The following is a 24642-nucleotide window of genomic DNA, read 5'->3' as shown; positions in this document are numbered from 1 at the left end:
GTTCACTGGCATATCTCAACACTTGTATATACTGATCGAATGAGTGAATCAATAAACAGACAATAATACTGTCCAATAGTTTCAAAGGTAGATCCATACACTAGAAAGAATGGCACATGTTTACAAGTAACATCAAAGAATGAATTACCAGTCTTTCAAGGTTACAGAGTGCTATTTTAATTAAAAAGATGAAGATATAACAACATTTTTAGCATATCTGAGACTAGGGACAATGAATTATGAACTCTACCAGAAAAGTATAACTACCAGTTAGTAGGCCATTAATATCTGTGCCAAAACTGTAAATGTGCTCTAAACTCATGAAAACACTTTTAAGAAATCAACCTTTATATGACTTGTCAACCAATTTCCAAGAAGGCTTATTTTTAAAAACAGAGATATAATTCACATACCATGCACCTTTTTGAAGCATATAATTCAGTGTTATAATCATAAGGTAGTGCAACCATCACCACCACCTAGTTTTGAGAAGGCTTATATTTAAATTAGGTAGAAAATCTAAGTAATAAACATGAAACATGGCAACAAGGTAAACACTGACTTATTTTTCATTTTGAAGGTAGAAAATGTAAGCTAGAAGAGAGGAGCACAGACCAGATGGTCTGGTGCAAGAGGAAAGCGAAAGGAAGAAGTCAAAGTATTTTCAAATCCTGTAAACAGATTTTATGGATAGTCTCTACCTGCTGCCCACTGAAGGCACCTGTGTGACTTTTCCTCCCGGGACTGAGGCGGGGAGGGAAGCAGGCTCCCCCACCATCCAGGCTGACTAATGATCCTTTTCTTCTTGCTCTTCCTAAGGAGGAGACTCTTCAGTGAGTTCTCCTAACCACCAAAAGATGCAGGAAGCCTCATACAGCCTTATATACCTGGAAGACTCCATTATATACATGGCCGTAGCCTCCTGAACCTCTGTCCAAAGACACAGGTGAGGACTACAGAAGCCAGCAGCAATTTTACTAAGAGATGAGCGAGGAACTCAGGACGGACAGAGAACTGTAAACAGAGTTCGAACACCTTCCTCATCTCAGAGAGGCTACATTCTTCAAACAGCTATCTGCTCTACTTCCGGATGTCATGTGTGGTTTGGGTAGAGACCTCCAAGGCTACACCGTCCACCAACCCCAAACAACCAAGCTTGTGGTCCCTGTTTCTAAATAAAGTGATGCTGGGTTGTGAAGCTGTCCCATTCTCAGATCCAGAACGATAAATACCCCAAAGCCCTAAGGAAAGGCAGCATGTGGGGAGCCCAATAAAAGTCAACAATATTACAACTTTCCTACCAAGGCTGCAATCTACCATTGTCATCCTTGCTAACTTAAAGGGTTTTAACAAGGGAACTTACACTGAATGAGTCAGTTCCCAGAATAGAAAATGAATTTCCCTTTAAGTGTCAGGAAAGTTAACTACCCAAAAGAAAAACGCTATTCTACAGTTAAGTTAAACCAGCAATCCTAAAATCTTGCTTTCTAAAGCAGTACTGGGACTTACTTTTTTTTTTTTTTTTTTTAGGCAAGGCAACACTTGGTTGACTTCGCGGATTGCAAAGACCTTGTCATCTTATAATCCCTTATTTTTTATTGTTTATGCCTACGGCACCTGGTCGGCCAAAGTGGTCTCCCATCCAAGTACTAACCAGGCCCAATCCTGCTTAGCTTCCAAGATTAGACAGGATTGGGCTTGTTCAGGGTGGCATGGCCATAGACTGGGATTTCTCCTTTAAAGTCAGCAACAAGCCCTCAAAAGTGGCCAGCCCTGACCAAGCCCTGAAAAGATACTTGTATTCTCTTAGGCCACCCTGCCCCTCACTAGCTGACAGAACTAAACTCCAACACCCCTTAGACACTAAACCTTAGAGCCTCAATGCCCCTGGAAAGGCAATAGGGACCTCAAGCTATCACTCTCTGCAATGGTCCAGTGAACCTCTACCACCTAACAACGTTTAAAATATATCATAATCAGAAACAACTTGCTCGTCTCTGCTCAAGGTAGTCTGCTAGGTTTTGCATTCCCAGGATGTACACACACACCACGGTAACATCTCACATGAAGTAATCCACTAAAATAAAGTAAGGATTACAAAACTCGCATACTTTCTAACAGAATCTTCTACTCGAAGCCTTTGGAGTGGGAAACTTTAAAAATGAAATAAATAAGGCAAATCTGAGGTAATTCCAAAGCTGACTAGAATTACCCCTAACCCTAGCACCTCTCGCCAGGCTCCCCTGATCCCTCCAGCACCGCATCCTGCGATTCTTCTCTAGGTGTGCTATTCTCCGCTCAGCCACAGGGTCCATCCCCTGCTGCCCCAAGATTCACCCAGCCCTCTTAGCTTTCCAGACATTCTGATTTTTAAAGATCGGCCACCTTTCCATAAGGCTCATCCATAAACATTCTCCCCAAATCTGACACCAAACCTGATAAAACTCCTGGTTGAAAACACCTTCTGCAATTTTACAAATGTGACAAGTACATGTGATATTTTCTAATTAGCCTTTGGTCAGTTTTTCCCTAAGAACTAAAAATATTTACTTGTCTATTCCCTTAATGCCAAAAATACTACAGAACTGCATATTTGCCTTTTCCAACTATAATACATTTGTCCTAAATGTTACGCTGTGGTGTCTCTACGCTACTCCATTTGGGATACCATAAACTATGCATGTTTTGTCACGTCAATCCATTTCACAATGCGTTTCTGTCCCTAAACGGAAAGGTCCTCTTTGGGTTTTTTTTCTTTTCTCAAGGAAGACACTTCTGTTTTATCAACATGAAGGCAAAAACTCGAACCATTTCAACTGAAAAACAAGAAGATATGAGCCTGTTACTACCCTTAATAAATGCAGAAGGTATGGGGCCTCTAATACAATGTCACCTTCGGCATACCCAAAATGCTAGGGTAGGAGACCAAGTAACCTGGTCACTGCAAACACTCACTTCCTACGAAGAAATTTCCTCCGCAGGGCCACAGAAACTGCCCACTCACTACATGAACACTGACTGAATCCAAGCTCTTCCTATTAATACCACCTTATTCACCTTCTAACTTTGCAACACTACTTAATGGAACAGCATGAAAATAATTCTGCAGCACTTCAGTTATTACAGAGTTATGTCCTATGTTTCAGACTTTTAGGAAAAATAATCCCAAAACGATCTTGTTTTTGCTTAAATGATACGAATTCCTTTGGAAGGAACATCACGGCAAGCTTACACACTGTATATATACACAAGTCTACCCGAAAACCAAAAGCAATTGTGTCTACCTTCACCGTGAGAAATGAGAACATTTACAACCATTTCAAGATCTCTGGAGGAAGTATGCTACGTAAACAGAAAGAACAACTAAGGACATGACATGACATCAAAACTACCGTCGCTCCTGTTCCTGCTCTGCAGAGCACAACTGGAATCAGGTGGGCCAGGCATGGGCTTGCCGTGGGCTCCTCGGTCGCATATGAATGAGTCTTTTCTACTTACAGAAGGTCCACTTGCTTACCATGTCTCTTTTAAACTATGCAAAAAAAGTTCTTAGAATAAAGAATATGAACAAATAGTTAATCTAATACAGTCGTTGTCGTAATTCAGGGCACATCGAAATCATATGGAGAGCTTGTTAAAGCAGCAGTTGCTGAGCCTTGCCCCCAGCATTTCTGATTAGGGGGCAGGGGCTGAGAATTCGTAGTCCTAACATGTTCTAGAAATATCTAAGGGATTGCTGACACTGCTGGTCTAGGACCCACTCTGAGAACCACTGCTCTACAGTCTACTTGTTGACAGAAGCTGTTCATTGTAGTCTTTATCTTATAAGATTTCTGCTGATCATTTAAAAATAAAATACATCAGTTGTATGTCAGTTTTCAACATCTAATCAGAAATAATTTCCTAATTACAAAAAAGTTGCAAGAATAATAGTACAAAGAACACACTCATATACTCCTTACCCAGATTCATCCGATACACTTTGTGTACGTACTTTATCATTACTTTCTTCCTCTCCTCTCCATGTACATCAAGTATTTTTTCTAAACCATATGAGAGAAAACTGCATACATCATAGCCATTTACTCCTAAAAATGTCAGTGTGTATTTCCTAAGACGATGGCTATTCTTACATAACCACAGCAGTTATCAACTTCAGTGAATTTAACACTGATACACCACCTCCACAATCAATCTATAAAACAGTTCCATTATGTCCCCAAACTCCCTCATGCTTCCACACTTTATGGTCAAACCCTTCCCCTAACACTACGACAACCACTACTTTCTATTCCTCTAATTTTGCTTTTTCCAAAATATTGTATAAATAAAATCTTATATTATGCTGTCCTTTTTAAAAATTACTATCAAATATACACAACATAAAACGCATTGTTGTAAAGTGTACAGTTAAGTGGCATCAAGTACATTCATGGCATTATGCAAACACCAGCACTATCTAGGTCCAGAACATTTTCATCATCCCAAGAGGAAATCCCATGCCCAGTAAGCAGTCACTTCCCTTTTCCCTCTTCTCTAGCCCCTGATAACTACCAAAATAGCAAACTGCTTTCCGTCTCTACGGACCGCCTATTTTGGACATATCATACAAATGGGATCACATAATACGTGGTCTTTTGCGTTTAGCTTTCTTTTACCATGTTTTCAAGATTCATCCAAGTTGTAGCATGTAGTAGTACTTCATTCCTTTTCATGGCAGTGTGTAGCCTTTTGAGTCTTGTTTCTTTTACTCAGCATAATGCCAATGAAATTCATCCCTGTTGCTATGTATGAGCTGTTTCTTCATTTTTATTGCCAAGTAGTATTGCATTGTATGTGTATATAAGAATTTGTTTGCCTAGTCACCAAAAGACATTTTACTCCTGAATCTTTTCCCAGGAATATAATCATATAACTCAAGGTAAGTTATAATGAATAGGGTTATAGTGTATTTGCAAATGGCAAAATAAAATCTCAAATATACACAACATATATAGGTTCACAATCCCTTATCTGCAATTACAAAATCCCCAAATCCCTCAAATATCAAGTTTTTGGGTAAATTTTCAGTGAAGTCACCTGGAGATAAATCCTGACCTCCACTACACTGAGTCTCTTCATAGTATATCAGATGTGTATTTGATATACATCCCATTAGGGATATATTTTCATGTATGATCTAGGTAACGACCACATTACCTTTCTATATTCGGAAAAATTCAAAACTCCACTGACCTGGCAGATTTTGGATAAAAGTTGTGCCTCTATACTTAAACAGCTCTAAGTGAGACAAAAATTAAACTAATAATTAACTAGAGTCAGTAAACAGGCATCGATCTTTTCTGTTACAGGCCGGCTCCCCATTACATGAACTGAAGAATGAACTCTACCCTACAACACCCCTCTTATGAGCAGCATCCACCCTACATGGTCTTTGCAGCTTACCACACTGCCTTAAAAAACTGACTGCCATTTATAAAAGTCACTGAAATTCACACACGATCTTTTTAAAAATAAATGTTAAAGTTCTCAGAATACCTGACTGTGCCAAGGCATATTCTTCAGCACATATGTGAGACGGCACCGTTGTGAAACCTAAGCTTCCTTTTAACGCTCCTCACCTCAGAAGACATCACAGCTGCTCTCCATACACATAACAGGCACTCATTCTATGCACACTGGGAACCCGCCAGTGTCAGGCAGGCTGTCAAGCACTGAGGCAACAGGATGGAACAAGGCAGACAAGGCCCCTGCTGTCATGGGGCTAACTCTCTAGTGAGAAGAATAAGCTGCACAGAACCACCGAGAAAAATATCAGCAATAGATCCTATGACAACAAATTAGGATATGATGCAAAATGGGGAGTGTGATTTTGGACCGGATGGTGAGGCAAGGCCTCTGAGAGAATCAGAGGGAAGAGCAGAGCAAAGGCCCCGGCAGAGAAAGAAGTCTGTCGTGGTCATGAACTGGAGCAAAGGTTGGTGTGGCCGGAGAGTGAGAAGGTGGAGAGCAGCACAGGATGAGGTCAGAAAACAGCCAAGAGCCAGCTCATGCAGGACAAGGAGTTGGAAATTTCTCTGCGTGAGATAGAAGGCCATTAGAGGATTTTAGGCATGGAAGTAACATGATCTGAGTGGTATTTTCAAAAGTTCACTCTTGCCACACAGAGATGTAATATGGATAACATGGGATTGGTAATCCAACCCTTTCATTAAAAAAAGAATACACGTATATGTATTTAATATACTATCACTTCATATAATAAAATGCCAAGAGAAGACTGTATTTCCAGAAAGGTGTACTTTTTAAACCAATGTTCTAAACGACTTCACAATTACATCAATATCTTTGGATGGTCAATCACGACTCTCATGGCTACCAAGGCCAGCAATTTAAGAGCTTCCTTTGTGGATCCTATACATCAATGTAAGTTTTATTCTGCTAATAAATCTGACAATATAAAGTCAATAAGTACTAAAGAACGGAAGAGTTTAAGTTGGTGTAAAGTAAACATCAAGACAGCTCTTCTTCCCTAAATATACCAATGAAAGCACAGTTCGTAAAACAAGATCAAAGCTGAGGTTATTATCCTACCAGTTACAAAGCGACTGCCATCTACAAATTCTACTTTTAGTTCCCAAAGGTAATAGTAAATGAAGAAAATATGTATGAGACACGTGCAACCCCCGCCCCCACAAAAGAGAAAAAAAAAAAAAAAGCGAAGTGTGCAAAAACAACATAAGTATTCTTGGTCATGTTTCCACAAATTCAGAGTTGCTTTTAAAACAAAGAAATGATTAGTTTTCTGAGAAATAATGTTTGAGTTTGTTCTCAAATTACAGAAATTTCTGGACTTAATTTAAGTTTATTTCAGCACAAGATTATTTCAAGCACAAAAAGTTATTTTTGTGGATAGTTTCCCTCTGCAGAACCAATCTGAAGAAGCTATCTAGTGAACACAAAAACTTAATTCCATGGTAAACTGTTTAAAAGTAAGCTATATCCTCAAAAATATGGCATGCTCTTACTTGAAGGGTTCTTTAACACGGATTACTGAAATCTAAGTTCTGTGAAAGATTAATGCTCTACTTTCTTCAATTTAAAATTCTGCAAAATAGAGCAAAGATTACTTTCATTTTTAAACCATTTCATATTAGGTAGTCCTAAAAATATTGGTCAATACCGTAAGTGCTTGGCATTTCTCTTCTGACTACATTTTCTGTAGTAAGATTTGAAGGAAATGACCGAACTCATTACGCTAAAATACTAGGATATTTTAGAGAGTTTAATCTGCAATTCAGACCACAGAACAAAGGTCAAAGAGAATGTTCTTTATCTGTTTATGGATATCAACAAAATAGCTGTTGCAGGACTCAGTTCTCAAAGCAAGATTGAAAATTCAAGAAATAACTACTTTGTACAATTTCTCTGGAAAGTTGTAAATTTCATGGTGAAGCAATGAAACATAAAAAAAGTGAATACAGTACGTTTATTAAATCCTAAGACTCCAAAGTAAACATTCCACCACCACGAAGAACATAAATAGCAAGTTTAATGATTTAATTATATAAAATGTATTGAAGGACAAATGCTGCAGCACTCACTTTATCGCACAGGCACTCAGAAGGACTGGAGCATGCACCCTCATCGCCCATGTGTGCACAAACAACCCCAACGAACCACAGCTAATACTAAAGCTGGCTGTTATTTGAAGGCGCCAACAGGAGGCCTCTGGACATCTTAACTGTGGTTTCTTAAAAATATTTTGACTAGCACGCAGTGCAGAGATCTAACAAAGACCCTACCCTAACCCAAGGCCACATGCATCCCAAGCAACTCACCTGTGTTATACTCCTTCAACTGCAAGTCCTTTATAGGCATGTCATCAGGAGTCCGAAAGGCATTAAGAATCTGCAAGAATACAGTATTTATAGTAATGATACAAACCATAATCAAATATTGAGTATTATACTTTCCCTACTGGCTTTTACTCTACAGATTTTCTTTTTGTTCTACAGAATTTAAAGCTATGATTACTTTATAAAGGCAAAATTAAGCCACGCACTTTGGCATTCAAAACAGTTGAATAAGTTGAATATCATTACTCAAAAACTCCCAAGTATATGTAAAAAGGCAGAACAGCACAGCTGTCACGAGCTCAAGCTCAAGCCCTGAAATCAGATGGCCTGCGTTCCGAACCTCTCCTGCTCACCTGCTGTGTAACATTTCAGCGCTCAGTTTCTAATCTGTTAAAAATAAGATGAGACCGTGAATTCATTCCAGTCCCTCAGCCCAGTCAGTTCTTCCCTCATCTTCAAATAAACTGTTTTCTTACTGCATTCAGGCCTGATGCCTCAGTGATGACCTGCCCTAACTACCTGATCTAGAATAGAATAGTCTCTACCCCCGTGACACTCTAAATCTTTTCTTTAGTTTTCTTCAGAGCATTTATCACTGCCTGAAATTGTTATCTACCTCTTGCCTACATTTTTATTATCCATGGAGGCAGTGACTTCATAATATTTACTCCTATATCACTCGGTGTCTAGACCAGTGTCTGGCATACAGTGCTTAATATCTGGAATGAAGGATTAAGACTACCTATTCATAGGATACTGTGAATATAATATGAGCAGTAAATGAACTAATGCCTGGCACAAAGCAAACACGGTTTGCTCTTGATGTATTATTCTGATCAAACTGTTCTGTATGTTCAGCTGTAATTTAATCAGCCAGTCCTTTAACACTGAGGAATTAGGCAGCACCCCATTTTCTAAGAACCTCATATCAGTGAGTGCATTTATAACCAGTAAAATCTGAATGAGCTCTTGGGTGTACCAAAGCCAATTTCCTGGTTTAGCTATCGTACGACAGTGGATGTTAACACTGCCAGGGGCTGGTGAAGGATACTCAAGACTTCCCTTTAAATTTCTTTGCACCTTCCTGTGAATCTTTAATTTTTCAAAATAAAAAGTTTAAAAAAATTTAATTGATCAAAAAAAAAAAAAAGAACAAGAAAAAGAGACTTACCTCTTCTTTTGTGGCGTTTTCGGGCACCCCACTTAATCGAATAAGCTTGCTTGGTTTCTCCTCACTTGTGCCAGTCCTATAATCTTGATCCTTGAATCCAGAATAAATTATTTTTAGAAATAAACACATATGCTAATAAAAACGAACATGAAACACAGGTACTCAGGATCAAAATTGACTTGCATCACATAAAGATACAAAAAAAGTGTAATTTTCTATATTTTTCTGAGTTCCAAAATTTGAATTCAAGTCATCAGAATACAAATGTACTAAGACCAAGGCTCACTGAGAGAGAATTGAAACAGTAAAGCGGAATGTTAAGAGAAACAACACTGACCAGGACTTTTATAATTGGGGTGGGGGGGAGATGGGGGACATTCTCAAAACTATATTTTCTTTTCTGAATGAGAAAATAGGAAAAAAAATTAAACCAGGTATCATTTATCAAAGATGTCATCTATAAACAAATTCCAGAACAAAGTCAAAAAGTGTTACGTGACTATACTACTTGACAGCACAATTCAGAGAAATCTGCATTTTCCATGTTCACAGAAGTCTCTACTCAACTGATTTCCCTCCATTCCAAAAGTTTTAAAAAGGATTTAACTTTTGAGAAAAAGTCTCTTATAACTAAGTGATCCCACCTCCAAGTTATGCCTACTGTCCTGCCATAATTATCAATAGTGTCCACTTTTACTCTTGAAAGTGTCCTGATATGAACAATATATTACATGGTCACCGAGCTCTAACATTCTCAAGATTGTTCTTTGGTTAGGCATTGTCTTAGGATCACTGTCCAATATAACAAGAACCTGAGTAGAGATGGGTAAAATCTATTTTAAAATACTTTCACTGTCCAACTGCAAACACAACTCTCCTCACTTAGATTACATATATGTTAGATTATATATTATATCTAGAAGTTCAACATTTAAGTCAATTAAGTTAGCTGTAAGATCCATCTACCTGGGACATTAACATTACTTCCTCATCCTCATGACCAGGGAAAGATTCCTAGGCATTCCCTAAATGAGTCTAAATAAGAAAATAAACCCAAAATAGCCATAAGGCCTGACTCTGCAAGAGCTGAGAGAATCGACTCACAAAGATAGATGTTTTCAAACTGAATTATTCCAAGGCATTTAAATATGTACCATAAAGCAACATATTGAAGAGACACACCTCAAAAATATGATCTGAGCTGAAGGCCCTTTATATGGAGATATCCATTCTGAAATCAGAAATGCCTTATGAAAAAGAAAAAACAAAAAAGTAATCCACTTCATCAACATACCTGAAGGTCCTGTTGGACATCTCGGGAAGTTTTTCCCTCTGGAAAAGACTTGCTCTGGCCATAGCCAAATATCTGGCTTCCTGGCAGCCTGTGATCCACGTCACGGTACTCCATACTTCTATAATCAGTGTCTTGCTGGCCAAGAAAGTCTAAATCACCTTCTTCTTTAAACAGATCAGAATCAGAACTCTGTTTTTCACCTCCGGAAAGCTGTGACTTGTCTTGATCTTGAAGTGGACTTTGGCTGTTCTGAAAGTCTGATGAAGACTCCTGTTCAAAGTCTACACCTTGTGTTTCTCCTTCTCTTGTTTCTGAATGCTCAAATTCTCCCTTCTGAATGCCAAAAGCAGGCCTTTCCGTTGCATGGTCATGTGTGGATTCTTCTCTCTTGCTCACATTCATACCAGAATGTTCTCTATCTTGTGTAGAGGGCTGAATGTAATCCAAAATGTCTGGATCCACAGAGGGCATCTCCCTATCCTTAAATTCCATACATGTTTCCACCTCTCTGCCCCTGAAGTCCTGATCAGTCCTGGACCGGTGTCTGCCTCTGAAATCTGAATGTGGTGTATCCCTGTCCCTAAAGTCTAGATCACTAGTACCTGAACCTCGGCCTCTAAAGTCCACCTGTGCTCCGTCTTTATCCCTGAAGTCCAAATCAGATACATCTCTATTCCTAAAATCAGAACGAGACTGATCTCTTGTCCTGAAATCCAAATCTGATAAATCCCTTCCCCTAAAATCTGGATGAGATCCATCCCGGCCTCGAAAATCTAAATCATAAGTGCCCCGGCCCCTGAAGTCAGATGGAGGAGCATCCCTACCCCTGAAGTCAACGGTGTGAGCATCCCTGTCTCTGTAGTTCATGTGGGATGTTTCCCTACCTCTGTAGTCCATAGAAGTACCGTCTCCACCCCTATAGTCCATAGGCGGTCCTTCTCTCTCCCGAAAATCTCCAGAATGTATGTCCCTACCTCTGAAGTCCAACTGTGAGGAATCTCTGTTCTGGAAATCAGAAGATGAAAAATCCCCCCCCCTGAAATCATGTCCAGATCCCTCCCCTCCTCGATAGTCACCACGCAGTCCGTCTCTAGCTCCATAGCTGAAAGAATGTTCCTCTACATTTGCAAAGGGAGGCCCCGAATGCCCCTGGAAATCAAAGGGAAGTGAATCTCTGCCAGGAAAGTTGCCAGAGTGTCTCTCTTGAGCATGACTCTTAAGGGGAGGAGGAGGATAATCCCTGTTCCACCCGGGAGCAAACCTTTCTTCTTGGCTCCCACTGTAGAAACAAAGACAGTGTTATTCATATTGTCCAGAGAGTTTGAAATCTACACACCAGCATATTCTTCTCTAATCACAGCACATTCTTCTGTAAACATTTTTTTTTTTTTTTTGGCAGAGTTCTGTAACAAGGTCCTAGATCTGCAGAAAACAGCAAGGTTTTGCTATTTTAGGACGAAGTGGCGGAGTAAACTTTTATGCTCCCATTTCAGAACACGAGGAAAGTCAACACAAGGTTTTCAATATGACTGCTGCAGAAAAAGCTTTCACCCAGTCCTGCAACAGGGAAAATCCGCAACACCAGATAAGCTAGCAATGGTGACAGGCTACAGAAATTTCCATTTCCTACAGCCAGGGAACTTATCCTAGATCAAAATGATGGTTCCTATACATCAGAAAAATCAATGCACTATAAATTTCTTACAGTAAATTTCAGGTGTCTTTCTCATTGCTGCATACAGGAGAAACATTCCAAAATATCTGATTACAGCTACAGCATGGGCATCAATCGGAATGAATGCAGGCCCAAAATGAAAAACACTGGTTATAAATCACCAGCTGAGCACCATACCCGGCTGCATCTAAACCCCAGTTCTACAGTGGCCCTCCCTAGAAGCATTCTCACCTGGGTCCTACTATCATAACTACCCAAGGCAGCATGAATCATGCCACAAAGCATGTATAAGTTGACTAAGCCAAGCAACAGCATCCAGAAGCTTAATGCTAAAAGGGACCTAGGGAAAGCGTTAGGCCTTCAAGCATTATCCCCAGGTCCCAAATGAAGAAGCTGATATTGTGGATTTCAGTGCCTTATGGTAATATGTTTTTTTAAAAAGCATAGTATTAAATTCACGGTCCCAGTTTATAGAACTCAAGCAATAAATGAGAACTGGCCCAATTTCCTCCCTTTGCCTAACCTCCAGGTCATTTTACATGTTTTGGCTTTGGTAAATGATTAAGGAACTTAAATAGGCAATTAGGTACCCAGGATCTTGAGCATGAGGGGGAGAGAAGGGAGTGAAAAAGGAAAACAAATGATCTGAAGGATTATCTGCTATTAGGCAGTAAAACGAAAATATTAAGAGATCATGTCCAACTAAGTTCTCTTCTCCCAGAATAGATTAGGTTCTATTATATAACCCATCTAATCTCAAACTAGACCATTACACTAGGAAGATTCAAAAGACAACTGATTTTAGATTACTCAGTTCAAGAGAAACCCTTTCTTAAAGTTTTAGGAAGTTAACGGTAACCTAAACCTTAGAATGACACACATTAAATGGATTTTCAGAACATAACAACTTCCATTAGCTCCCATTAACATTAGTTATGTCTATGTGATTCATTACAAGAAAACGAGTTTAAATGTTCTTCATAAGTAATACAATTTAACCCTAAAATTAAGACACTATCACTAACTCTAGTGTCTCTCATATTTAATCATTCAAATCCCAATAGCTAATAGGAAGACTTAAGCCTCAGCAGACTTAGGGGATGAATGCTGAGTCACCTAAATCTGCCTGTTTTCTGACCAGAATATACCCGACTGTGAACACTGTCCTAAGGGTTATCTTACCCTCTTAAGTTGAGAAGATCACAGAGATCTAGAATAACTTACTGTACTAGGGTTCTCAGAACTGTATTTTATGCAGACTAGTAAAGGAATAGTTCTATTAATATAAAATAACAGTGGCTATGAAAATAATTTTTAACCAAATAAAAAAATTTTAAGAAGTTGTTAAATCATTTTCCTGCAAGATATCTTTCTTTTTTAATTTAAATTTTTTTTAGGTGAGGCAACTCTTGGTTGACCTCAGAGATTAAAAGGACCTTGTCAGCTTAGAATTCCTCATTTTTTAATTTTTTACAACTACAGCACCTGGTCGTCCTAGGTGGTCTCCCATCCAAGTACTAACCAGGCCCGACACTGCTTAGCTTCCGAGATTTGGCGGGATTGGGCTTGTTCAGGGTGGCATGGCGACAGATGCAAGACACCTTTTTGTAATCTAAATTAGTCCCCCAAAAAGTTATGCTCTGTAAACTATGTTTCCCTTCTAGTCAAAGATCTTAAAAAATAATATGTAATGACATAGTTAAACTAAAGTTAGGTGGGGAAATATAAATTCAAATAACTGGTCAAAAAAATGTTCTAAAAAGATTTTTTAAATTAAGGAATACAGCAAAAGTTACCTACTGTTTCTGAAGGCTTACCTAAACAATTTAAATAGGTTAATTCTATAAGAAGCAGGCTCACTTACAAAATAATCAGATCATAATCTAAATATTTAACAATGTTGAAGTACAAGCCCACTGATCTAGACTAGGGATCGGCAAACTTTTTCCATAAAAAGCCAGATAGTAATTACATTAGGTTTTGCAGTGTCTGTCACAACCCTTCAACTCTGCCACTCACTGTGGCATGAAAGCAACCACAGATGATTTGGAAATGAATGACCACGGCTGTGTTCCAATAAAACAAAAACAAGCTGAGCACTGTAGTTTGCTGGCCACTGACCCAGGCCCTAATATTTTGAAGGGAAGAACATACCTAGTATCACCACCACTGCTTTATTTTAAAGATCACTGAGCAGAAAGTAAAGAACCCTATCAATTAGTATTTTTGAAACACTAGCCTTACTAAATATATATGGATTTTTAAAACTCAGTTCTCTACCTAAATTTTTCATTGAACCCAAAGCCTGAGAACAATGAATGGAACATCTGTTGAATTTGCACAATAAAATCTTGCATACCGTCAATCCAAAAGAAAATTTATTAGTAACAGGAGTTTCAACTGGAGCATTAACCATCACTTTAAAGGTAAGATTTCTTTGTCATATATCAAGTGAAACCATTCTTATAGCATTTTATTAATTGTAAACACAATGCAAAAGTTTTAAAATACTATCATCGGTGTTTGTTATATTGGTTATAAAAAATAAACTCCCTATAAATCTAAAATATAATCCATTTACAATTGAATGGTACCACCTTCTCCACTTATCTTTGTACCCAGTAACCCCTAAAACTGAAATGTAGCTTAGAAAATGGCATCAAGCAATTTTTCTTTCTCAGAACTATTTCTGGTAGCTGAAAGACAATGTGTCACCGACAAGACACACCCACCTCTGGATTCTAGACATAAATTCATGAATTTAATGAAACTTTTATGTACATTTATAAACATTTATGCTAGCTTTCTTTATTAGTGAAGTATGTATTACTTTGATAAAAGAGATTAAATAAATAAATAAGCTCTTTATTTGGGAGATAATTTTTAATGGTTAAAAAATACTATAATACCAAACACTTGGCATTTTGGGTATTCAGTCTCAAAATCACTTAAGAAATGACTATAAATTTTAAAAATAGCTTCTACTTTTAAAATACCAGGGCTATTTCTATACAAAGAAAATAGCCCCCTTTATGGTAGACAAAAAAATGTTATATCTTTATCATTAAAATACTGACAAATTCAATATTCAGATTTCAAGACTTACCGAAAAGGTCCTGTTCTGTTAGCAGATCGAGAATCCCCCCACATCTCTATATCACGAGGGCCTAATAAGTAGATCCTTTTGCTACAAAACTCTGGTTATAGCAGTATCTGCACAAAACAAACCACAAAAATTAGGACATTAGAACATTAAGTAAAGACTCAACTAATTTCCTCCCGCTTGACAGGGATATTTTTGGAAATCACTTTTAAACATTTACATATGAATTTATAACAAGAAAAATATATTTTAAATCAAAAATGTGTATTGAGACACCATAAACTTCTCAGTGGACTAAGAATGCTTCACATTTACTAAATATTTGCTAATTTTTCCAGCAGCCATTCTATCTTCCATTTTGGAAACAGCTGCATCTTAGCATTAACACCATTTTTGGTCCCTGTGGGTTGACATTATATCATCCAGCCTGGCCAACCAGAATCATCTATTACCCTCACCAAAGTGATGCTTTGATGATGAGCATATATCCCAAGTGAAGCTGAGAAGTCAACTGCAAGAACTTTGCTGCAGCTACTAAAAAAGAAGCCAACTTTCATGACCTTGGCTTTGGCAATGGTTTAATATGACACCAAAAGCACAAGGAACAAAAGAAAAAACAAAATACACTTCATCTCTATCTAAAAAACTTTTATGCATCAAAGTACACTATCAAGAAAATGAAAAAACCTGCAGGTCAGCAAAATGGCAGATTAGGAAGTTTCAAAGTCTATTTCCTCCACAGAAACATCAAAAAACAAGCTTTAACTGTTTGAACCAACTTTGTTGGAGCTTTAGAAAACAGTCAAAGGTTTACGACAACCAAGCAAATGCTCAGTCAAGAAAAAAAATCTTCAAAATAATATGAGAGTTCTGTAGTGTTACTACTCATCCCTGCCCCACCCCTAACATGGCAGTGGTTTTGGTCTTGGGGCAGTGGCAGTCCAGTTCCCAGCTACTTCCCACAAATCAGACGGAACCTTGATTTGCAAAGTATTGTGTACACCTGTTCTAACACGTCTGGGGGATAGTTGAAGGACTGATGCAAGGTGCTTGCCTGTTTCACCTACCTCAAATCTCTGGGGTTGGGATAGGGGAGGGAAGGCTGCAAAGCAGACTATAAACTCACATATATGGAGAAGTTGGGGTGAAAACACTTTGGGAAACTGGGACACCCCAAAGCAACACCTATATGGGAGAATTAAGAAAGCCACACACATACTCAGGCAAGACACATGATCAGACAAGACCTGCGAAGACACGCTCTCCCCTTGTGCTGATCCACAGGCTCACAGCAGGCCTAGCTAAGTGATGAAGGAGCACCTCAACACAGAACCAATCTGCAAAAACAGAGAGGGTTTTGTTTCCTGCTTTTCTTTCTTTCTTTCTTTTTTTTGTACCTGTTAGTATGTTTTTTGTTTGTTTTGATTTGTTTGAGCTCCTGACATTCAAGGAAATCTTGGTTGAAATGTTAAGCAAACAAGAGCTAAATAAAACACACGCAGACATCAGTGATCACACATGACAAAGAATAATCCTTGCAAAAACAATTTAGAAACAATCTCAAAACAGACTACTAGAGTCTTCAACAATTCAAAAAAAACAAAACAAAACAAACAAACAAACAAACAAACAAACAGCAAACCCCAAGACAGCAGCAAATCTTATTTCCAGAGTGAGCGCATTATAATGGTCAAACACCCAATTTTCAACAACAACAAAATCACAGAGCATACAAAGAGACAGGAAAACATGGCCCATTCAAAGAAACAAATCAACAGAAACCATCCCTAACTAAGCCCAAACATCAGACTTAATAGACATAAGCTTCATAATAACTCTTAAATATGCTTAAGAACTAAATGATAATATGGACAAAGAACTAAAGGAAAGATCAGGAAAACAATGCGTAAACAAAATGAGAATATCAACAAAGAGACAGTAATTAATAGAGAAACCAAACAAAAACTCTGCAGCTGAAAAGTAAAATAACTGAAATGAAAAATTCACTAGAGGGGTTCACCAGCAAGCTGAACCGGCAGAAGAAAGGATCAGCAAACATAAAGACAGGAAAATTGAAATTTTCTTATGAGCAGAAAGAAAAAAGAATGAACAAAGGTGAACAAAGCCTAAGGGGCCTGAAGAGACCATTAAGGGGACCAAAATATGATTATGTGAGTCTCAGAAGAAAGGGGTAGAAAGACTATTTGAAGAAATAATGGCCCCCAAGATCCCTAAGTTTGATGAAAGACATAAATCTACAAATACATGAAGCTAAATGAAGTACGAGTAGAATAAACTCCCACCAAGCCACATTATGATCCAACAGTCAAAAAATAAAGAATCTTGAAAGTAGCAAGAGAGAAGAGACTTGTAATGTACAAGAGATCCTCAATAAAGTTATAAGCCAATTTCTCATCAGAAACTTTGGAGGCCAGAAGGCTGTGAATGATATATTAAATGTTGCAGGGGAAATAAACTATCAATAAAGAATTCTACATCAACTATAATTGGAAAATAAAACTTAAAATTTTTTTTTTATCTGGTAAAACTCTCCTTCAAAAATGAGGATAAAATTAAGATATATCCAGATAAGCAAAAGCTAAGAAAATCTGTTTCCACAAATGGGCCTTGCAAGAAATGCTAAAATGAGTTCTTGAGGCTAAAATGAAAAAAAGCTAAAGAATAACTTGAAGCCTCATGAAAAAATTAAGATCTCTGTCAAAGATAAAAACAGGTGCACTTACAAAAACTAGTAGTATTTTAACTTTGGCTTACGGCTCCGCTTTTTATTTTCTACATTATTTAAAAGATAAATGCATAAAAAAACAATTACCAATGGGAACACAATTTATAAAAATGTTATCTACGACATCAATAACAGAAAGAGGGAAGGAATCGTAGAAACAGTTTTTGTATGCTATTGAACTTAAGCTGGTATAAACTCAAATTAAGTTGTTAGAACTACAGGATATAAAATGCAATTCTCATGATAACCACAAAAAAAAATCTATAAAACATACACAGAAGAAAATGAGAATGAAATCAAAACGTTTCACTACAAAAAATAAAAAACTAAAAACAACTAAAAACTAAAGAAAGCAATAATGAAAGAACAAAAAAAGGTTATAAGGCATATAGAAAACAAATAGTGAAAAGTAATTACTTTAAAAGTAAATGGTTTAAACTATTTTAACCAAAAGACAAGAGTCCGGCAGAATAGATTAAAAACCATGATCCAACTATATGCTGTCTAGATCCAAAGTCACAAACAGGTTGAAAACGAAGTATGGAAAAAGATATTCCACACAAATAATAACCAAATGAGAGCTGGGTTGGCTATACTAATATCACACAAAAAAGACTTCTAAGTCCAAGAAGATACAAAAGGCAAAAGACATTATATATTGATTAAAAGGTTCAAAAAAATATGACAAGATAAAACATTATGCACCTAATAACAGAACCCCAAAATATATGAAGCAAAAATTGAAAGAACTGAAGGGATAATAAATACTTCTATAACAACAGTAGGAAACTTCAAACTCCACTTTCAATAATGAATAGATTGGCCAGACAGAATATAGTAAGGAAATAGAGAACTTAACATGATAAACCAACTGAACCCAATTAACATATTCAGAACATTCCACCCAATAACAGCAAAAATCACATCTTCCCAAGTACACATGGAATATTCTCCAGGATGGACCATTTGTTAGGCTACGAACAGGTCTCAATAGATTTTAAAAGATAAATACCATACAGAGTATCTTCTCTGACCAAAATGGGAAGAAGTTAAGAAATAACATAAAATTCACAAAATTTTCAGTGCACATCCCTGTGACTTACCAGTTCCTCTTCTAGGAATTCATTCTCTAGAAATTTACAGTGTGCAGTGACATGTTTACAATGGCACATAGTGCAGCACTGTTTGTACTAATGAAAGATTATAAAATCTAAATGTACATCAATACAGTATATTTGTACTACTGAAACACTACGCTTCTCCAAAAAATAAGCTACGTAAATTGACATAAGCTATTACATATTAAATTTAAAAATAAGTTCAAAACAGCAATCTTGAGAGAAAGAACAAAGTTGAAAGTATCACACTACCTGTTATCAAACTATACCGCAATGCTATAATAATCAAAAGAGCATGATACTGGCATAAAAAGTATCATAGATCAATAAAATAGAAACAAGAGCCCAGAATTAAACCATGCCTATATGGTCAATTAATCTATGACAAAGAAGGCAAGAATATACATAGGGTAAAGATAGTCTCTTCGAAAAACGGTATTGGGAAAATTGACAGATATATGCAAAAATAAGAAACCAGACCACTTTCTTATACCATAGACAAGAATAAACTCAAAATAGTTAAAGACTTAAGTATAAGACCCAAAACCACAAACCTCCTAAAAGAAAACATAGGCAGTAAACTCTGTCATTGCTCTTAGTAAATTTTTTTTTTTTGGGGGGGGATGTTTCTTGAGCAGGAAAAATAAAAGAAAAAATAAACATAATGGGATTACATCAAACTAAAAAGTTTTGTGCAGTGAAGGAAACCATCAACAAAATGAAAGAACATCAATAGAGAAGATATTCACCAATGATGCATCTGATAAGGAGTTAATATCTGAAATATATAAGTAACTTGTGTATACAACTTACACACAAAAAAAAATCTGATTAAAAAATAAACAGAGAACCTGAATATACATTTCTCCAAAGAGGACATAGAAATGGCCAGCAGACAAATGAAAAGATGCTCAACATCTCTAATCATCAGAGACAACATGCAAATTAAAACAATAATGAGTTATCAGCTCACATTTGTCAGAATGGTCATCATCAATAAATCAACAAACGTCAAGTGTTGATAAGGATATATATGAAAAGGAAGCCTCATGCACTGTTAGTGGGATTGTAAATTAGTGCCACCACTATGAAAAAAATGTTTGGGGGTTCCTCAAAAAAAAATTAAAACTAGAACTACCTATGATCCAGCAATTGCACTTCTGGGTATTTACCCAAAGAAATGCAAAATACTAATTTGAAAAGACATATGCATCCCTATGTTCACTGCAGCATTATTTACAATAGTTGAGATATGGAAGCAATCTAAGTGTCCATCAACAGACAACTGGATTAAGAAGATATCGTACATATACACATTGGAATGTTAGTCATAAAAAAGAATGAAATCTTATCATTTGCAACAATATGGATGGAACTAGGGTATTATGCTAAGTGAAATAAGTCAGACAGAGAAAGACAAATATCATATGATTTCACTTATATGTGGAATCTAAAGAACAAAATAAACAAAGAAAAATGAAACAGAAACAGACTCATAGATACAGAGGACAATCTGATGGTTGCCAGATGGGAGGAGGGCTGAGGGGCTGGGTGAAATTGGCGAAGGGATTAAGAAGTACAAATTGGCAGTTACAAAATAGTCACGGGGATGTAAAGTACAGCATAGGGTCTAAAGCCAATGATATTTTAAAAACTAAGTATGGTGCCAGGTGGGTACTAGACTTATGAAAGGGGGTCACTTCATAAGTTATATAAATGTCTAACCACTATGCTGTATACCTGAAACTAATATAATATTAAATATTTACTGTAATTGAAAAATAAAAATGTGCAAAATACTATTTGTAATATAGTATCATCTGTGCAAAATAAATAAATAAATAAATATAATATAATATATACAACAATGTTAGAGGACTCAACTCATACTTCCCAATTTTAAAACTTATTACAAAGCTACAGAAATTAAGACAGTGTAGCACTAACATAAGGATAAACATATAGGTTGATGGAAGAGAATGGAGTGTCCAGAAACCTCACATTTACAGTCAAGTGTTTTAGACATGGGTAGCAAGACAATTCAATAAAGAAAGGACAGTCTTTTCAACAAATGATACTGGGACAACTGGATGTCTCCATGCGAGAAGAATGAAGTTGGATGCCTAACACACACCATATATAAAAATTAAGTCAAAATGAAGCAAACACCTAAATATCTAAAAGGTTAAAACTATACAATTCTTAGGAAGAAAACAGGCATAAATCTTCATGACTTTGGACTAGGAAATGGTTTTTTAGGTAAGACAGATACCAGAAACTCAACAAAAAGAAAAATAGATAAACTGGATTACATCAAAATGTAAAACTTTTGTGCTTTAAAGGAAATCAAGAAAAGTGAAAAGACAGCCCACAGAATTGGAGAAAGCTGTACAAATCACATATTTGATGAGACTTGGATCTAGAATATATAAAGAACTATTTTATAACTCTAACAAAGACAACACAATTTTTTAAATAGGCAAAAGTTATCAACATGCATTTCTCCAAAGATGATATACCAATGGCCAATAAACACAGGAAAAATGCTCTCAACATTACCCATAAGGGAAAATGCACATCAAAACCACAGCGAGATATCTGAAGTTGCCAAATACGTGGAGATACTGGCACACTCGTACACTGCTGGAGGGAATAGGACAACGGGTTTGTCGACCCACCTGGCAGTGGTTCCCTCCAAAGATTTTCTTAGGTTAGCTGGAGTTCCTACAGACATGCAGTTTAATCCAGCAAAACAAATCATTTAGGAGCCTTGGGGCCAAAATGATCTCAAACTATTCTCAAATTTTAAATGGGTAAAAACTCTGAGCTGCTGACATAGAGCAAGGGTCACTTTTGGTAAGCAGAACTGGCACTGTGGGATGAACTGAATGCCAAGCTAAGGCTTTAAATGCTGAAGCTCATATTGGTTGATATACACAGCAAACAAAAAAAGTAAAGAGTCTGTTATCACCCAACCCTGAAAATAAATGGCACTAAAACATCAATTCTATACACGAGTGTGGCTGGCAGTGAACATGAAAGGAGGAATGGGAAGGACCTGCCACCTAAACTGCCCAGATCCCACTCCACACAGATGCTACACAGCAGTGAGTAGAATGTCCCGACGGTGAGTTCTCAAGATCAGGATGTGAGGCTGGGTGAAGCTGCTGCAGGTGCAGATCTGGTGGTAGTAATAAGCAGTCAAATGAGAGTTTTGAAGATTTAAGTGAAAGATGGTTCCACATGAATAGCAGCTAACAGGGGGTCAGCTGGTCCTGGAAGACGGCAAGCATCACATTAAGCTACAGGCTACACTCCCAGCAATGCCCTTCTATCAATTCCTTTACGTTTCAGCTTTCGAACACACTTCCCCAGAACCCAAAGACTCTGGTTTCCTGGAAGCTAACCAGTGGATTTGAGGATAAAGCCTCTCCATCTGCAAGTCTGCACCCTTTAAGACTGAACTGTGATGGTAGCAGACTATTTTCGAATCTCCTCCACCTTTCATTCCTGATTAATGAAGCCAGTCTTGGCAAATGCTTTCATTCTGGTCTATTTTGCACAGGTCTAAGAATTTCAACTCTAGCTGCGTAATAACAATACTCAGAGCTAAAAACTTTTTAATCATGACTTAGGTTCCAAAAGCCAACAAAGCAGAACCGGGGCACGGAGGGACCTACTCTATTAGTTATAGCTGCAGTATGCAGACGCTTTATTCTGCTTTAAACACTCATTATTCCAAAAGTAAATGCTTTAGGCCCCAGAAGACACTCAGCTAAGAGCATCAAGGGGGCGCTGTTGGTTTGAACACCTACCCAACTAAAATCCAACTATGAGCTTTTAAACACTAGCAACTTTAATATGCAATATAGGAACTGGAATTACTGGCTGCTCACAGCACTCTCGTCCCCACCAAAAAATTCCCATTAAAAGATATTAAGTATATTTACTGCCCTTACAAGGCCTCAGAAGAGTCCTCCTCAGAGCTGGAGTGGGAATTTGCAGGCCTGCTGCCTTCCCTGGATGTGGCAGTAGTTTCTCAGGCTCTCTCTCTCCAGAATCATATCCTGATTCCCCATTGGCACCTGCTTTGCCTACCATCACAGCATACTCAAAATTAAAATTAAATCAGAAATAAATGCACACGCTAAATGATAAAACTTCGAAAACAGGAGAAAATCTTTCTGAGCTCGGTGTCAACAAACACTCCTATAAAGGATCCAGAAAGTATTACTCACAAAAGAAAAAGATTAAAATTAAAACTTGTTCTTCAAAAGACAATGTTTAAAACTGAGTAGGCAAACTATAGAATGGAAAATATTTGCAACACATATCTGACAAGCGCTATTATTAATCATAAGGAAGATTAAAACCACGATGAAGTAACAGCACACTCCCACTAGAACTGCTAAAATTAACAAGACTCATCAAATCAAACATACGCAAATTTCCAGCAATCAGAACTCTGGTAAACCACTAGAAAGAATGCAAAATGGTACAACCAGTTTAGAAACTGGTCTGACAAACATTACCCTAGGACCAGCAATTCCACTGCAAAGTATCTACCGGAGGTAAATGAAACAAAAAGACTTGTACAAATACATTTGCAACAGCTTTATTCATAAGTTTTGGTTTGTTTGTTTGTTTAGGCAAGGCAACCCTTGGTTGACCTCACAGATTGCAAAGACCTTGTCAGCTTACAATCCCTTATTTTTTATTATTTAGCCTACAGCACCTGGTCTTCCTAGGTGGTCTCCCATCCAAGTACTAACCATGCCCGACCCTGCTTAGCTTCCAAGATCAGACGAGGATCAGCATAATAGTTTGTTTAAATGGAAACCACCCAAATATCCTTCAGTAGGAGCTGAGATAAACACTGTTCGGTATCCTGAAGGGTTTTCCTCCCTGGGGTAGCGTACTTCAATGAGGTTTCAAATGCTGCGGTGCCTTTTGGGTCAAGTGAAATAGAAGTTATTAAGAAAGGGGAGATGAATAAGAAGCATCAATAAGATCCATTCTTTTTTTTAATTTTTAAAAAACTGTTGTAAAATATACATTGTACAAAAGTTGCTATTTACCATTTTTAAGTGCACAGTTCGGTGGTATTAAGTACATTCACATTGCCGTGCTACCATCATCTCCACCCATCTATAGAACTTTTTCCATCTTGCAAAATTGAAACTCTGTATTCATTTCCCTTTTTACCTAGCCGTTGTCAACCACCGCTCTACTTTGTCTCTATGATTCTGACCCTAAGTCCCTCATAATACTAGCAGAATCATGCAATATTCGTCTTTCTGTGACTGGCTTATTTAGCTTAACATACTGTCCTCAAGGTTCATCCATAATGCAGCATCTATTAGAATTTCATTCCTTTTTTAACCCATTGCCCATTTAGGAAAAAAAGTGCAGCTCGCTGCCAGCATTAATTTAATTTTACATAAACACACTCTTTGAGGTTGACACAAATCTGACTGGTTTTCAATGTGAAAATAAAATATAAAAAACTATTCTTGGAGTTATTTCTAAATAGAAAATGTCTCTAATCTTAATGTAACAGAAACATATATGATCAGTATTTAATAATTTTTGTTGTTGTAATTTCAAAGCGCAGAACGCCACAAAGCGGAACTTCATTCACATTCCACACAAAAATACTGCAGTCCTCTCCGGACC

General features: G+C 37.3%; 1 protein-coding gene and 1 pseudogene across 5 annotated transcripts in view; both read right to left on the bottom strand.

Annotated features, from left to right (window-relative positions):
* RBM6 (RNA binding motif protein 6) overlaps positions 1-24642 on the bottom strand; it is a 91542-nt gene that overhangs the window by 55530 nt on the left and 11370 nt on the right. For 3 of the 5 annotated variants that reach the window (XM_016149984.2, XM_016149985.2, XM_036219561.1), the window contains 4 exons: positions 15106-15212; positions 10325-11603; positions 9031-9120; positions 7842-7911 (listed from right to left, as the gene is read on the bottom strand). In XM_016149984.2, the coding sequence (XP_016005470.2) occupies positions 7842-7911; positions 9031-9120; positions 10325-11603; positions 15106-15149 (1483 nt within the window). In that variant the 5' untranslated portion in view covers positions 15150-15212. Of the gene's footprint in view, positions 1-7841; positions 7912-9030; positions 9121-10324; positions 11622-15105; positions 15213-24642 lie in introns of those variants that run through there. The other 2 variants (XM_036219560.1, XM_016149987.2) reach the window with 2 other exon arrangements.
* Positions 1606-1724, bottom strand: LOC118601818 (annotated as a pseudogene).

The sequence above is a fragment of the Rousettus aegyptiacus genome, unplaced genomic scaffold (assembly GCF_014176215.1).
Source record: "Rousettus aegyptiacus isolate mRouAeg1 unplaced genomic scaffold, mRouAeg1.p scaffold_m13_p_4, whole genome shotgun sequence".
Classification (NCBI taxonomy): Eukaryota; Metazoa; Chordata; class Mammalia; order Chiroptera; family Pteropodidae; genus Rousettus; species Rousettus aegyptiacus.
The sequence above is the reverse complement of the archived record's forward strand: the minus strand, read 5'-3'. Positions and strand labels throughout refer to the sequence as shown.